Source organism: Phoxinus phoxinus (assembly GCF_949152265.1).
Source record: "Phoxinus phoxinus genome assembly, chromosome: 7".
In the NCBI taxonomy this organism is placed as follows: domain Eukaryota; kingdom Metazoa; phylum Chordata; class Actinopteri; order Cypriniformes; family Leuciscidae; genus Phoxinus; species Phoxinus phoxinus.
This window is the reverse complement of record NC_136882.1, coordinates 21,114,066-21,129,707: the sequence shown is the minus strand read 5'-3', so window position 1 is coordinate 21,129,707 and position 15,642 is coordinate 21,114,066. Positions and strand designations below refer to the sequence as shown.

At 36.3% G+C, this 15,642-nt stretch overlaps 1 protein-coding gene across 3 annotated transcripts; it reads left to right on the top strand.

The window, feature by feature from the left end:
* The first annotated feature begins 55 nt into the window (after positions 1-55).
* Positions 56-15,467, top strand: asb18 (ankyrin repeat and SOCS box containing 18). Of its 3 annotated transcripts, none has more exons than XM_079619569.1 (5): positions 56-346; positions 12,399-12,666; positions 13,019-13,532; positions 13,744-13,857; positions 14,071-15,467. In XM_079619569.1, the coding sequence occupies exons 1-5, from the start codon at positions 304-306 to the stop codon at positions 14,254-14,256; spliced, it is 1,125 nt and encodes a 374-aa protein (XP_079475695.1). In that variant the 5' UTR covers positions 56-303; the 3' UTR covers positions 14,257-15,467. The 3 variants fall into 3 exon arrangements, with proteins under 3 accessions (XP_079475695.1, XP_079475694.1, XP_079475693.1); XM_079619568.1 differs by lacking the exon at positions 56-346 and adding an exon at positions 8,529-9,094 and having other exon boundaries at positions 14,071-14,928; XM_079619567.1 differs by lacking the exon at positions 56-346 and adding an exon at positions 10,811-11,227 and having other exon boundaries at positions 14,071-14,928.
* The last annotated feature ends 175 nt before the right edge of the window (positions 15,468-15,642 follow it).

Here is a 15,642-nt window from a genome sequence, read left to right as displayed (position 1 = left end):
TTTAGATGTAACCACCGAGAACAACAACAGATGTGCAGCATATGAAACTTATTACAGTCTTCTGCATTTTATGGAAGGGGAAAACCCTACTAACAGTGATGGTGTTGAGTGTTGTGAAACAATGTCAGACGACATTGTATTGGATTACCCTGTTGAATTAGAATTTGTCCAGGCTCAAGCACAAAGGAAGGACTCTACATGTGTGCAGACCATAGACTGTAAAAGGTGCAGCTGCAGACCCTTCTCACAGAGGCAAGCAAAGAAAACCCAAATATCATCATAGAGTTGTCAAATGATGATTGGATGAAAGACCCTGATGTCGAGCTCTCCCCAGTTGTGCTGTTGGGTAAGTACAACACAGCCGTGCTCTTAGTTGATCTTGAAAATGTATGATGGAAAGCACAATGTTGAAGCTTTTCTAGAGTTTGAATTTCAAATCTCCCATCAATCAATAATAGGGAGACCCGGGTATGGTTTTTACATGGGGAGGTTTTTACATCTCTCTCTTCTTCTTCTTCTTCTTTTCGATTAATGGCAGATTGCAACCATGACTATAAGGTGCATACCGCCACCTACTGTACAGGAGTATGTAACATGAGCTACATTGTAACTATATCATTAAAAAAAAAAAAAAAAAAAAAAAAAAAAAACTAAATCCTACTATATATCCTTATATTTTTAAGATATTGTACCACTGCTTCCTGAGTATCATTAACCCCATCTCCTACTGTTCCTATCAAACCTTCAAGATTCCATTCTCTTCCTGCCTGTCTTATTTTTAAATTTAGACTCATTCTCTCCTCCCTGTATTTCCTACAGCGTAGTAGTACATGTTCAACATCTTCTTTTGACCAACAATCATAACAGTCCTCTGTTTGACTTTTGCCTATTAAAAACATTGTTTTATTTAACCCTGTGTGATCAAACCTCAGTCTGGTTAAAACGCACTCTTCTCTTCTATTATTTCTAATTACACCCTGTGCATTAACAGATTTTTGCAATCTGTAATAATTCCTTCCACATTTATCCACATCCCACCTACCCTGCCATTTCTTCATCATTTCTTTTTTAATTATTGCCTTAACCTCACCTTTTCCAAGGGGTATACTTATGATATCGTTTATCCTTGTTGATCTTTTTGCAATTTTGTCTGCTCCCTCATTCCCTTTTATACCTATATGAGCAGGTACCCAGCAGAATCTCACATCTATTTGTAGTCTCCGTAATCTATATAAACTTTGTTGAATTTCTAGCATTAAATCTTCTCTATTAGATTTCATATTTTGAATACTATAAAGCACTGATATAGAATCTACACAACATATCACTCTATCTGGTTTAACTTCCTCAACCCACTGCAATCCTATAATAACTGCCATCATCTCTGCCGTATATACTGAAGACTGATCAGGTAATCTTTTCCCAATACTTAAGTGCATTGTTGGTATATACACTCCTATTCCTACCTTATCCTCTTCATCTTTAGATCCGTCTGTATACACATCTAAGTAGCTGTAATATTTGTTCCTAATATATTGACTTGCCAGGTACCCTTTCCGACTCTCTTCCCATTCATTTTTAAGTTCCAATATATTTAAATCTATCTCAGTTTTTGGAAACAACCATATAGGGATATTACTAATAGGTGTAGGTGAATTAATCCAAATATTATTTATTCCATATTCCTCCGATTTTGCTTTGGTTACCCATCCAAAGCCATTACCTTTAAAAGAACTATACTCCCAACATTCCTGAATAATACTCTTTGCATGGTTTCCATTCCCACATCCCTTTAAGCGACTCCAATATGTAAGCATGAGTTTCTCTCTTCTCAGATCTGATGGTACTTCTCCTAACTCTACCTGTATTGCTTTAATTGGTGTTGATCTTATTACACCCGCACAGATCCTCAATGCTTTATTACTAGCTCTATCTAACTTCTGTAAATGTGTCTTAGCTGCTGCTCCATATACATAACATCCATAATCTATTGTTGACCTCATTAACGCCCTATAAATAAACATTAAGGATTGTTTATTTGCTCCCCAGTCTTTCCCCACTACTGCTCTCATTAAATTAATAACTTTCTTGCATTTTGATTCCACTTTTTCAATGTGTATTTTCCATGTTCCCTTTTGGTCTAACCACATTCCGAGATATTTAAAATGATCTACTGTTTCTATATTGTGACCATATAACTGTAGTTTCTGTTTTTCTATTCCTTTCTTCCTGGTGAATATCATATGACAAGACTTACTTGGAGAAAGCTTAAAACCCCAATTATACGACCATTGTTCTACCTTTCCTATTGCTTCTTTTACTTTATTCCTCACCCTTATAGGGTCTCGTCCTCTTGCCCAGATGGCCCCGTCGTCTGCATACAAAGCTGTTCCAATCCTTCTGTCCAGATTCATAAAAATATCATTAATCATAACATTAAATAAAACTGGACTAATAACACTACCTTGTGGAATTCCATTAACAATTTCAAATTCCTCAGATATGTCTGATCCCACTCTAACTTTAAATCTTCTTTCTGACAGAAAGTCTAAAACCCAGTTATAAAACCTACCTCTTATTCCCATTTTGTTCATTTTAATTAACAACCCTTCCCTCCACATAGAATCATAAGCTTTTTCAATATCAAAGAACACAATACTCATAATTTCTTTCATTTTGAATGTTTTCTCTATCTCATTACTTACTTTTACAACAGCATCCATTGTGGAACGCCCTTTCCTGAACCCACTTTGATATGGTGCAAATAATCCTCTATGTTCTAAGGTGTAGTTAAGTCTTCTGACTAGTATCTTCTCCATCCACTTGCAAAGGTGTGACGTTAGAGCAATAGGTCTGTAATTACCAGCATTATTAGAATCTTTCCCTGGTTTATTAAATGGCAAAATTAATGCACTCTTCCAGTTTTTTGGCATTATACCTTCTTCCCATATCTTATTAAATAAATATAATATTAACTGTAAAACTTTTTCAGGTAGTTTCTGAAACATTACGTAACTCAATTGATCTTCTCCTGTAGCGGTATTACTAATATCATTTAACACTATAACTAGTTCATTCATGCTCATTTCTGTATCCAAAGTGCTTTCCTCTCTATCTTTTTTAATAAACACATCTCTATTTTCCTTAATAATCTTTTCTTTCTGTATTCTGTGAATGTCATCTAAATGATCACCACTATGTACACTGGCAAACTTCTGTCCCAATAAATTAGCCTTTTCTTTATCTGTTATTGCCAGTATTCCATCCCCCTCTAATACTGGTATTTTAGTATACACATTTTTCCCACTCATTTTTTTCAACATTGACCATACTTCTCCTATTTTAACTTCCCTCCCTATAGAAGAACAATAGTTCCTCCATGCATTCCGTTTACTATTCTTAATTACTCTTCGTGCTTGAGCCTTTTTCCTCTGGTAATTAATTAAGTTATCTTGATTCAAGTTATTTCTTAGCATTCTCATAGCTCTATTTCTTTCTTTAATAGCTTCTGTACATGAATCATTCCACCAAGGGACCATTTTCCTTTTCCCCCCAACTGACTTATATGGTATACTTTTTAAAGCTGCATTCAATATTAAATGTGTAACCTCATATGCACATTCCTCAATATCACCCTGCATTGTAATTGTCTCTGCTGAAATACAACATATTTCTTTAAATTTTTCCCAATCAGCTTTATCAAACTGCCACTTCTTATGATAAGGCCTTTCTTGAAGATCTATTTCAATATTTAAAGCGCAAAGAATTGGAAAATGATCACTTCCAATACTTGTACTTTCCTCAACCTTCCACTCACAGGAGTCTGCCAAATTGCTAGAAACCAAAGTAAGATCAATACAAGATAATTTATTGGAACGTATATCTATTCTTGTACCATTTCCATTATTTAAACAAACTAAATTCCTAACATCCATAATTTCTTCCACTACTTCTCCATTACTATCAGTATACTTACTTCCCCAAAGACTATTATGCGCATTGAAGTCTCCACACCAAATTTCTTTCCTATTTCCTTGTCTACTTATTATTTCCTCTAAGATTTCTAATTTTAATGATTTACAGGGGTTATACAAGTTAATTACAACTAAGTGCCCATCTGGTTTATAAATTTCAATAATTACACATTCTATTTCTGTTGTAGTTTCTATTCTTCTAAATGGTATTCCATCCCTTACAAATGTTGCACATCCTCCACCCTGACTTTCACCTCTGTCATACCTAACAGACTGATATCCAGGTATAATAAAATCAAGATGAGGCCGCAACCAGGTTTCTTGAATGCAAACAGTATCCGGTTCAACTTCAGATTCTAGTATAAACTTCTTAAGTTCTTGTCCATTTGCAATCAGACTCCTAGCATTCCATTGCAAAAGATGGAACACCATTATAATCTTAAGTAATCCTCTGAGAGCCTCCATCATTATTAGTACTGAGCATACCATGAATCTCTTCAGCTTTAAGATCTGTGATACCTAAGAACTCCTCTGCAGCTTCTACCACTGTCTTGATCCTATCACTTTTCCTTTCTTGTCGTGTAGCAATATTCACAACTTTACATATAAAAGCAACAAATCTCTTTTTTTCCACCATCAAGGTGTTCTCCTCCACTATACACTTATGCGTACATGGTTGCTGCATGACTACCGGCATTATGTCTTCTATTTCTGGTTGAAATCTCTTTATTCTCGTTCTCTGAGGTAGACCTGCTCCATTCATTATACTTTCATTTAGATTTCCATGATTCTCTTTTGTTTTATTTTCCTTGGTTTCATAACTACCCATTGTTTTTAATGCCTCTGCATAAGACACCTTATTCACAACCTTGTACCTCTGTACTTCTTTAGCTTGTTTCTGGACCACACAACCAGCATATGCAGCACTATGCTCACCTCCACAGTTGCAGCATTTTAGCTTTGAATCCTTATTACATTTTCCATATTCATGGTCTCCTCCACATTTTGCACATCTTTGTCTCCATTTACATTGTTGAACTGTATGTCCCATTCTCTGGCACTTATAACATCTTAACGGTTGTGGTACATACTCTCTAACTTTGTAATTGATCCATCCTATTTTAACTTCACAAGGCAGAGACTTTTCAAAAACAAGCAGAACAGACAGGCTGTCTGATTTAACACCATTTTTATTACTTTGTAGTCTTTTCACCTCTAGTATTTTCCCACCTTTAATCTCCTTCTTTACCTCCTCCACAGACATTTCCAGAGGAACATTTGAGATCACTCCTCTTATCTTTGCTGCCATTCCTGGTACATGCACTTTGATATTTCCACCTCCAAGGTTACTCATTTTCAAAATCATTTCCTGTTGCTTCTTATTTACTGCTGAAATTAGAATTCTTCTGTTACTCAGTAGCTTGGCATATTTGATTTTCCCCATATCTTTCTCAATTGCTTTTGTCACTTGTACTGGGTGAAAATGACCTTTATCATTACTGAGTGTAACTATAACTTTCCACTCTTCTCGCTTATCATCATCATCATCATCAGGTCTGCTATTCTCTTTAGATTTAGCTCTAATCTTTTTATTAACTTGTCTTAGAGTATTCTCTCCTCCACTACTCGCTTCAGACCAAGATTTTTTCCTTGCCATTTTAATTTGGCTAACCTCCATCTCTGACAATCTCCCATAATTATCGCTACCATCTGAGCTATCACCCATTGTTACACTCACGGTACAGTTTGTTTACAATCTGCCTTCGTTCGCTTGCCGCTCAACAAGCCTCCAAAGAATTCGCGTTCACCGTTTATCTACTTCTGTCTTTCTTCTTCCAAAGATCGACCACTCGCCGACTCGCGCTTGCTTAGACCAACCAGCAGCCTACATCTCTCTCTCTCTCTCTCTCTGATATTTATGGCAGATCGCAACCAGCTTATTTAGGTGCATACCGCCACCTACTGTACCGGAGTGTGTAATATCAAGGTTTTAGTATTTCAGGTTATAGATTCAGTGAAAAAAAAAAAAAAAAACTTTCTTTCTTTTAAACCCTATTATATATATATATATATATATATATATATATATATATATACACACATACACATATATATATATATATATATATATATATATATATATATACACACATACATACATGTACACTATACATACATACATAGCCTACACATACTATATACTGCGATCTAATCTTGTAGATTTAAGAAACTTAAAGAGAGCTTTACAGCACTCCCTTGTTACCTCACTTATTCCTAAAATAAAATCCCTTCTAAATTCCATTCCCGTCCTAATTCGCATATCTTGTCACGTAAAAATTTATCAGACACACATTTTGCCATTAAATATAACGTTGATTTTAACCCAGTAGCCTATGTCCAAACCTTAATCTTGAAAAAAACACTTCATCTCTTCTACATTTCCCTTTAAAACCCCTCATCTTAATTGATTTCTGTATGCTGTCATAGTGTCTTCCTTTAGTGTCTGTGTCCCACTTCTTCTGCCATACATCACTCACTACTTTTCTAATTAACGATTAGCCTCTCCTTTTCCAAAGGGAACTTTCATTATTTCATCATCTTTTAATTTCAACGCTGTCCTTGCAATCTTATCTGCTTTCTCATTCCCCTCAACACCAACATGAGCAGGGACCCAAACAAATTGCACATCACCTCCAGCTCTATGTATTCTCAGTATTATTGTGTATACAGTTTACTCGCTTTCTCCAGAGAATGTCTAATAAGGGGAGAAGTTTCACTCTCGCTACACTTCCGGCTTCTGACTGGTTGCAGTTCCACTCTGATTCCATATGAGGGCGCTCACAAGACGAGTGCAGAATGAATGGAGGTCTATGGAACCCCTCAAAATCCACTTTTCTTAGGATATAATTTTTTGTCTAGTAATTTAAATGTTGTATTCGAAAGGAGATACAAAAAATTGCACATTGCTGGCTGTTAGATTTTTTAGAGTCACTTATTTGCTTTAAAAAGTATTTTAAAATGTCAATGACGTCATACACAATCATTCAGTCACTTTGGTGCTTTCGCGCTCTGCAATTTCTTTTCTCTCGAGGCATCGACAACACAGCTGACACAGGTAAACACACGTGCTAGACGAGTTTTTGCTAGAAGACATTCGGGTCCCGCTTCGGATGCCATCAAGCGGTATTCTCTGGTCGTAATCAGTCCTTCACTGACCAATCAGCGTTCATTAGCAGAATGACCATGACCAGAATAACCATATTCTGCATATAATCATATAACCCATGTTGAACTTGCAAAACCTACAATCAAATCTGAGATTTCTCAACAGCAATCGGGTGAAAGAGACAAATTTAGCCGTCTACCTCCATAGACTCCCATTCATTTTGCACTCGGGCGATCGCCCCCAGTGGAACTCTGGTGGAACTACAACCAAAAATTCGGTACAATAGGACTTAAAGGAGAACTCCGGTCAATTTTAACATTGAGCTCATTTTTTTGTAAATTTGGAGTGGTCGAAGTCCAAAGTAGTCGATTGTCGAGTTCACGCGCGTGAAACCTATGCGCGTGAACTCGAAAATCGACTACTTTGGATTTCGACCGAAAACAGGATGTAAATACAGGTATGTGCGCTGGCTGAAATAACATAATTTGTATTCATATCTTTCACATCTACTGCAGTCAGATTCACTCGCGTTCACTCTGAAGTTATCATCTAACATGGCTGGGCACTTGTAATGAAACATTAAGGATGTTAAGAGGCTAAAAGCAGGTTTAAACAACTTGCCCTATTGAAGTCAACAGGGTGCAAATTTTAAAAAGAGGATAACATGGTGTAGGCAACACAGATTCTCCTTTAATAGGGAGTGGGCTGGCTCTGTCCCAGATCCTATAAATGGTTGTCAAGGCTGGAAGTAGGCACATGCATATTTTATATAGAGAAAAAATATATATTTTGTGGTAAGAATAAACTGTTTTTGGCCAAATTTGGTTTAGCATTTAAACTTTTGCAGATAAAATCATTTAACTTGTATTAGATAATTTTTCAGGCTAATTTCAAACCAGTACGCTACGGCTAGTTAAACACCCAACAAACACAGAACGTTTGTTTGTTTGTTTGTTTGTTTAGGACCAAATAATAACCCTCTAAGAATGTTTATCAACATGAAAATAACAAACCATTCATTTGAATTTGTCCTCATTGCCTTGCTCATTGTCCTCATCTACAGCCATAAAGTAGGCCTACCCAAGTATGTCATCAGCTGTAGGAGATGTTTTAAATTGTATATAGTTACAGTGAGCTAATGACTACTTTCACATGCACCTATACACAACTGCATAAGAACCTAAAAGCAATCAAAACCTTAAAACCATATGTTTAACAAATGTTTTGACTTAATTCAAGTAATCAGCACATAATGCTAAATAAACTAATGAATTTTCATCAAGGAGAAACTGATGCCCTTTCACTTATCACTGGAATTACAGTTGACAGCTCAGGGCACTTTTGGAATGGAGGTCACAAGGTAAAGCACCTGTGTGGATCAAATTCTGGGCAGCTGTGTGGCCAGTCTGATTGGAGGACAATGCTGTCACACCTCATGATTTGTTGAAACGGAGAGTTGGATTCTATTCCTGTCTTGTGTAGTGGTGATATCACCAGCAATGCTTTCCACTCAGCTGTGCATCTGGCATAGTTATCGAACTCAGCCTCTGTGTTGTTGGTGAAAACAATAATCAAGGCATCCTAGAAATGCAATTGCCCTGCACTGATCACATGTCATTTGTACTAAAAATACAGGATATAGAGCAACAGTGATAATATAAATAGACATAAAAACGGACAGGTAAGAAGTGGAAAGGGTTGTCAATATTAGCCATGCTCTCCCAAGGCGCTGTGAGTCGAAAGGCCACGTTCTTGACAGAGAGAAGGCGGTCGTCTTTAGGAAAGACCAAAGATCATAGACAACCAGGGTTGGACTTTCTTTGTCCCCCTGTCCTCGATGACCTGTTAACTCACCACTGGAGGGACATGCAGGATGGATTCTCTGATCCAGAGCAACTGAACAAAGTGTTAGAGTTTCAGAGTGATGAACTGCTCTGGACTGCTCAGAAACGGGGTGAGTCAGATTTGATGAATAGTACGGAGATATCAAATATTATTTTAGGGAAGACAATGAAGAATTGTTTAGATTCAGCATCATTACTTTGGTCTGAAGTGTGCAGAAATGTGTAAACTCAACCTTGTGCATTCATACTGTTTCAAAGAGGACTTTTGCTAATTAAAATAGAAAAATTAAATTATATTCATATCAATCATGTTCTTGAGTCTCAATATCCTGCTGAAAGGCAGCATATGTTGTGCATCTGTTGTGAATAACACCAACCAACATATGTTGAAGTTTAGATACTGGTTCCCAGAATTGGATTTAGGTATGCTGGGACAATTAACTGGCTTCTTAAATAGCTTAAATAGGTTTAGTGTTTGTTTTGTGCAGGAATAGTGGGCGCAGCAAATCAATGTTGTTCACCAGCAAAAAGTGCTAGCCAGTGATGGCATTTTTTTTTTTTTATTCTTCTAGTGAACAACATTGTTTTGCAGGTCAACCAGCTAGACCAGCAGAGAACCCGTTTGGACCAGCATGAAAGGCTGATCTTTTTAGCAGTCTAATTCTGACATCACATGTAGACATCATATTATAAATAAACTAATATAATGTATTAAAGGCATAGTTCACCCAAAAAGTAAAATGTGTCATCATTGTTCTTTTGTCATTCGAAACCGTAAGACTTTCTAATCTTTAAAACACACACTTGGTTTAACTTTGTTAAACTTGGTTAAATCCAAGTCTTCTAAAGAGACAAGATCGCTTTATATGATGAACAGATTTAATTTATGCCTTTATTTGCATATACACATTGTACAATGTTGATTTTTCATTAAAAATATCTTCATTTGTGTTTCAAAGATGAACTAAAGTCTTATGGCTTTGGAATGACATGAAGGTGAGTAAATAATGAATTTCCAATTGAATGTGACAGTCTAGTGACCAATAATCAGATTTAACAATTTTGGTAATGATCTGCTGTAAATTTGGACATCAACTGGCTATATATATGACATACACGAGTCATACTGTAATCCAGTATGGATTCGACTTCGGACAGCGCGTCTGCTAGTAAACTCCCTTCACATTCCCTACACTCACTCTTGATGAGACAGGCGTCTTACATGAGACACACTGACATATTGAAGCTTTTCATGCAAGGATAACATAGCTTGCGTCTTTTAAAATAGACTAAACTGGCCAAGTCTTTTATCACTAGAAAGCCCTTAACTCACGGCATTGTGCTTCACACTGTCTGTGGGCGGATGGCGCATTACTGAGGTGAGGAATCTGTGTGGAGTTGACACAGGATTTCTAAGGGATTGTGGTAATCTTCTGTGCATATGAATGTCATGCACAGATCAATACTCGACAGCCCTGATGTTTGGGTCGGTCTCCATGCAACACTCCTACTACTCATTCTGCAGATTCCACATTCCAGTAAATATTTTCCTGGTGTGCCCTCAAAATAAATTATCTCATTCAACCCACCGATTATGCCATTGCAATTAAACTTTCTGCTTCTACTATAAATATCTAACCTGTTACGCTATAGGCACTTTCTGGCATAGGCTACATGGAAGTAGCATATCAAATTTGAGCATGTCTTAAATGTCCCTGAAAGACAGGTCTATTCAAATAAAACAAATAAAGTCTACAAATGGACATAGATGTTTGCAGCTCAAAGGATTTAGCATTATTCTCATACATCACCAACTAAAAATGTCACCAGTAAGCTATGACCAACTGATGGAGAACAATGGCTTACTAAAAATAGAGGCAAAAAGTGCTTGAAGCCATAGGAAAACATGACTAGCACTATATAAACTCAAGTCCTTGAAAGCATAAGCCATTTGAAAAGTTAGGCGGAGATGCTTAGAACTATGTGCTTTGAGAACCTCTGTTCAACCGTGCAGCTGAATGGATGGCAGGCTCTGCTGGATGATAACTGTGAGTTAGGACAAGATCATGGGGAAAGAGCTCATTTACGCTCCTTGTGGCTCTATAGAGCTGTAGTGAAGGGAGACTCCAGAGGGCTCCGAACCCTTCTTAAAAGGAACTATATTGATGTTGATGTGTTTTACAATGTGAGCCGGGAGGAACTTGAGTGGAAATCTCACACAGAAACCACATTTGGACCCTCAGGTAAAAACAGTCATTTGTGGGATGGAAACTATGTATTTTTTAAATATTGTACTTTTTTTGTGTTGTGTTCTTGGATAAAACAAAGGTTGAGTTTACTCAGTGATAACAGAGAATAAACATTTTATTTTGCTATTGTGGAGCTTTTATAATTTCAGATTTGTTTTAGATGTATTATTTCTCTATTTTATATTTTGAGTATACTAAAATCTATTATTTTAAGACTTTATTGTAGTATTCCTACTCTTATTTCTTTATTTAATTAATTATATTTTATTATTCATTATTACTCTTAAGATAATTTTTTTTGGCAATTCAATGGAAGTAGCTATTTTTTTATTTACTTTTTTAATCTATTCTGAAATATATACTGTTCAAAAGTTTGGCGCCAGTAAAAAAAATATTTTATTTTTTTTAAGAATTCTCTATACTCACCAAGGCTGCATTTATTTGATTATTAGATTATTATAGATTTTAAAATGTAATATTCCTGTGATGACAAAGGTGAATTGTCAGCATCATTACTCCAGTCTTCAGTCAGTGTCACATGATATAAGTGACATTTAATAAGTCCTCATTTGAACATTTTGTCTTATATTCTGTAAGATTCAGCATTAGCGACCTGGATCTATATAACACAGATGGATCTCTACCTGTCACGATAATATAAAACTCTCCTGATATTAGAGTAACAATTACAGAAGAAGAAAATAAAGCAATCCTTTTGGAGCTTGCAAGGGTTCAGTTTGAGCAGATGTTTTATACCTTCTTCACTGTCCTCGTCAGAGCTCATTTCACATTCAGCATCTGGCTCAGATTCACGATCTTAAACTTAATAAAATATATATATATATATTTTGATAGCTGACAACTTCTTCACCAGATCCAATCAAGTGACAGTGACACTAATATTTGATTGCGTTCACTACTTGCTCTGCTGTAAATCGCTGAGCCATTCAGGTTTTGATGATATGTTTTTTAATTTTGTTTTTGCCTACGGTAACTCACTTCATCATTGTGTATCAGACATGGCTACCTTATGGAATAAAGTGAATAATTGCACTTAGGGTAGTGAATGACGTCCCGGGTCACGAAAGACCTGAGGCAGTATGCGTTTAAGGGTTTAAAAAAACATATCACAGTTGTGATTGTCTGGTAACACTTGCCATTTCAGGTCTTTGGTCTTTGGAGTACAAAAGAGAATTGACAAGCCCACTGTGTATTGCTGCTGCACAAGGTTTCCCTGAATGTCTACAGTATTTACTGGAGCATGGCGCACACCCCAACCTTCTCGCAGGAGGAAAAGCGGCACTTCACGAGGCCTGTGAAAACGCCAACACTGAATGTGTAGAGCTGCTGCTGGAACATGGAGCTAATCCTAACCAGATTACAGAGGAGGGACTGACTGCCTTACATCTCTGCAGAACACCACAATCACTACGGTATTATCATTTGAAAATTATACATACAGTATAGTATAGTATTAATACATCTTATTTTTTTCATTTATCATGATAATAATTCAAAGCAATAGTAAAATATACTAAATTTAAAAAGTATGAATATGTAGCCAAAGTAGGCTATGTGTTGTTTTACATTAATAACTATAAAAATAATATTTTATCTTTAGTGCAAAATGTGCAGCAAGTTCTTCCCCCCGAAAATAATTACACTTTTTGCAGTGCAAGCTGGATTATTCAAAAAGTATCTATAATAAATTTGAGGAAAAATCAGTTCAAGCTGCAGTGTTTGTATTCTCTCATACTGAGCATGTGCTGTACATTTTTATTGTAGTTGTGCAAAAGCCTTGGTGAGATATGGTGCCAAGGTGAACGTACCCAGTGAGGAAGAGGAAGAAACGCCATTGCATGTGGCAGCTAGACATGGTCTGCCCCACCATGCACAGCTGTACCTACGATTCGGAACCTGTGTAAACCATAGCAACTCTTCGGGTGAAACACCACTGGGGGTGGTTTGTGGAGTCGCACCAGAAACAACAGCCAACAGCGAAGATGAACGATACCTCGAGCTGTGTCATCTCCTCCTGGCCTATGGAGCAAACATTAATTTAGCTGATAAAGAACGCCGCAGTCCTCTACACAAGGCAGCCCGCAATGTTCAGCATAAGATGGTAGACCTTCTTTTGAATCATGGGGCTGATATCAATGCCATTGACTACAACGGATGTTCACCGCTATCTAGTGTTCTACAGAACTCTGTGGTTCGGCAAGAATTGGAACCTCACATGATTGTTCAGACCTTGTTAAATCGCGGCTCCATTAAAGTCTGGCCACAAGCACTGCTGAAGGTGATCACTAATAACATTAGATAATAGCATATTTAAAAAAGAAAAAAAAAACTATTATTTCATTGCATAACATTCTCTTACTACTAAAAAAAACGCTGATTTAAAGTATTTTAATTTGCTGATGTATCATGCATTTTCTATCTCTTTGATATGATCAGTTTTTAAAATTAATTAATGTAATGTTTTTGTTGTTGTTGTTGTTTGTTTTAAGGTATTGACAGCCTGTGCAATGGCACCTAAAACTGTGGAAATCCTGTTTAACTCATACACTCTTGTACCTGTAACCTACAAATGGGTTGAGGCCATACCTGAGGATACCTTTCATGTGAGTCTCTTATCATTTCACCAATCTTTGCATTCATACTATATAAAACCTGTGTAAACATGATTGCATAATTATTTCAAATGTGTAGCAAAACAAGGCTAAAGGCTTAAAGGAAAAACAAATCAGCTTTGGAATGAGTGGTTGCATTATTGTGCCATATGAAGCAAAATACAAATATTAATTCATTAATATTATTATTATTTATTTTTTTAGCTTCACCAACCCTTTTATGAGTCTCTTTTTGCACTGGAGTATAGACCACGTAGTTTACAGCATCTGTGTCGGTCTGCACTGAGGAAACAGTTTGGGGAAAACTGCTACTCACTCATTCCCAGTCTCCCTGTGCCAAAGCCACTACAGCAGTATCTTCTTCTGGAACCGGAAGGGTACATTGACTAGAACCAGACCTTTTGGCAAATAAAACTTTAGATAAATTCTGAAGGCTTTTTTAGCATTATAAATTATGTCTGATTATGTATTTTTTCATCTGTTTTTCACCTGTCATACAGTATATAGACTGATATATTAGTGTAAGATTGCCCTTAAGTGGGCAAATGTCCAGTCATATATGAGGGTAAAGTAATCATCAAACAAGAAACACCTTGTGTGAAGACCACCCAAAGGTCAGTGCTACTTTTTGGCCTAACGTGCTTACGAAATGTTTTTCCATAAAAAAATAGTATAACTTTGTATGTATAAACTATATTTTTTATTTTTTTACCAAATGTCCTAGTGTCCCGCTTTAAGAAACATGGTTTCGAAAAGTGTGACAGTATGATTAGCTATAATGTGGGACCGTACATCCGTCAGTCAAAAATGTGTGGTGGTGGGGCATGGTTTGTGGGACAAAAATGGGTATTTACAGGGTTTTAGTGTTGTTGTGCAATATTAGAATGAATTCTGACTCAAGGTTGAATCTAGCCTAAAGTTTGATCAATCTGTGGGTTGTGTTTTTTTGTAAGTTGCCAGATTTTATATTTTGCCTTCAAATAGGCCTAGGCTAGGCTATGCCTGTTGTGATTGTATGTGTTTGTTGCCTATGATAATAGTTGTCATTATAATAAATGCATCAAAACGATCATGTTGTATTATTTGTCTAATGATGTTCAATTGTCCATGTTTCATCCATCCATAACCAAGATAATTAACGTAATAATATTTGACTATTCTACATGAATCAAGTTGATTGTGGCCTTTTATCATAGACTTTTCAGTGTCCCACATTAGGGACACAACATTAATGCTCTCTTAGTGCAAGTCGGCCGAGACTATCGTTTCTTTTATGAATGTGTTATCTGCATTTTCTCTTTTGATTTGATAAGGACACATCCTGGGGATTTTAAAATGGTATTGGGTGTGTGTATTTAATGTTTTGGCTACACATTGCAGAAGTCTGAAATACAAAATAATTTCCCATATTAGGACAATTCACCCATAGCTTTACAATACATTTGATTGTTTGAATGGCAGTGTTATGTGTATGCTATGATTTCTTCTTTAGGCCTAATTTCTATAAATAGTTACAGTTCATTTGATGTTTTTGCATAATTATTTAATAAAGAAATATTTTTCTTGTTTGTCCTCCAATAAAATAATATATTTTGTCAAGTCTCCTAAATTTATCTTCTTTTATGTTTGTGCGTTGTAAGGTGAGCAGTAGCTAAATGCACGTTATCGTTGTTGTTGTTGTTGCACTGGGAATTACATATGTCATGTGATGTTAGTTTCGCAACCATGAGAGGGCGACCTGCTCCATGTAAAGCATTTTCTAAAGAATGTATCTTG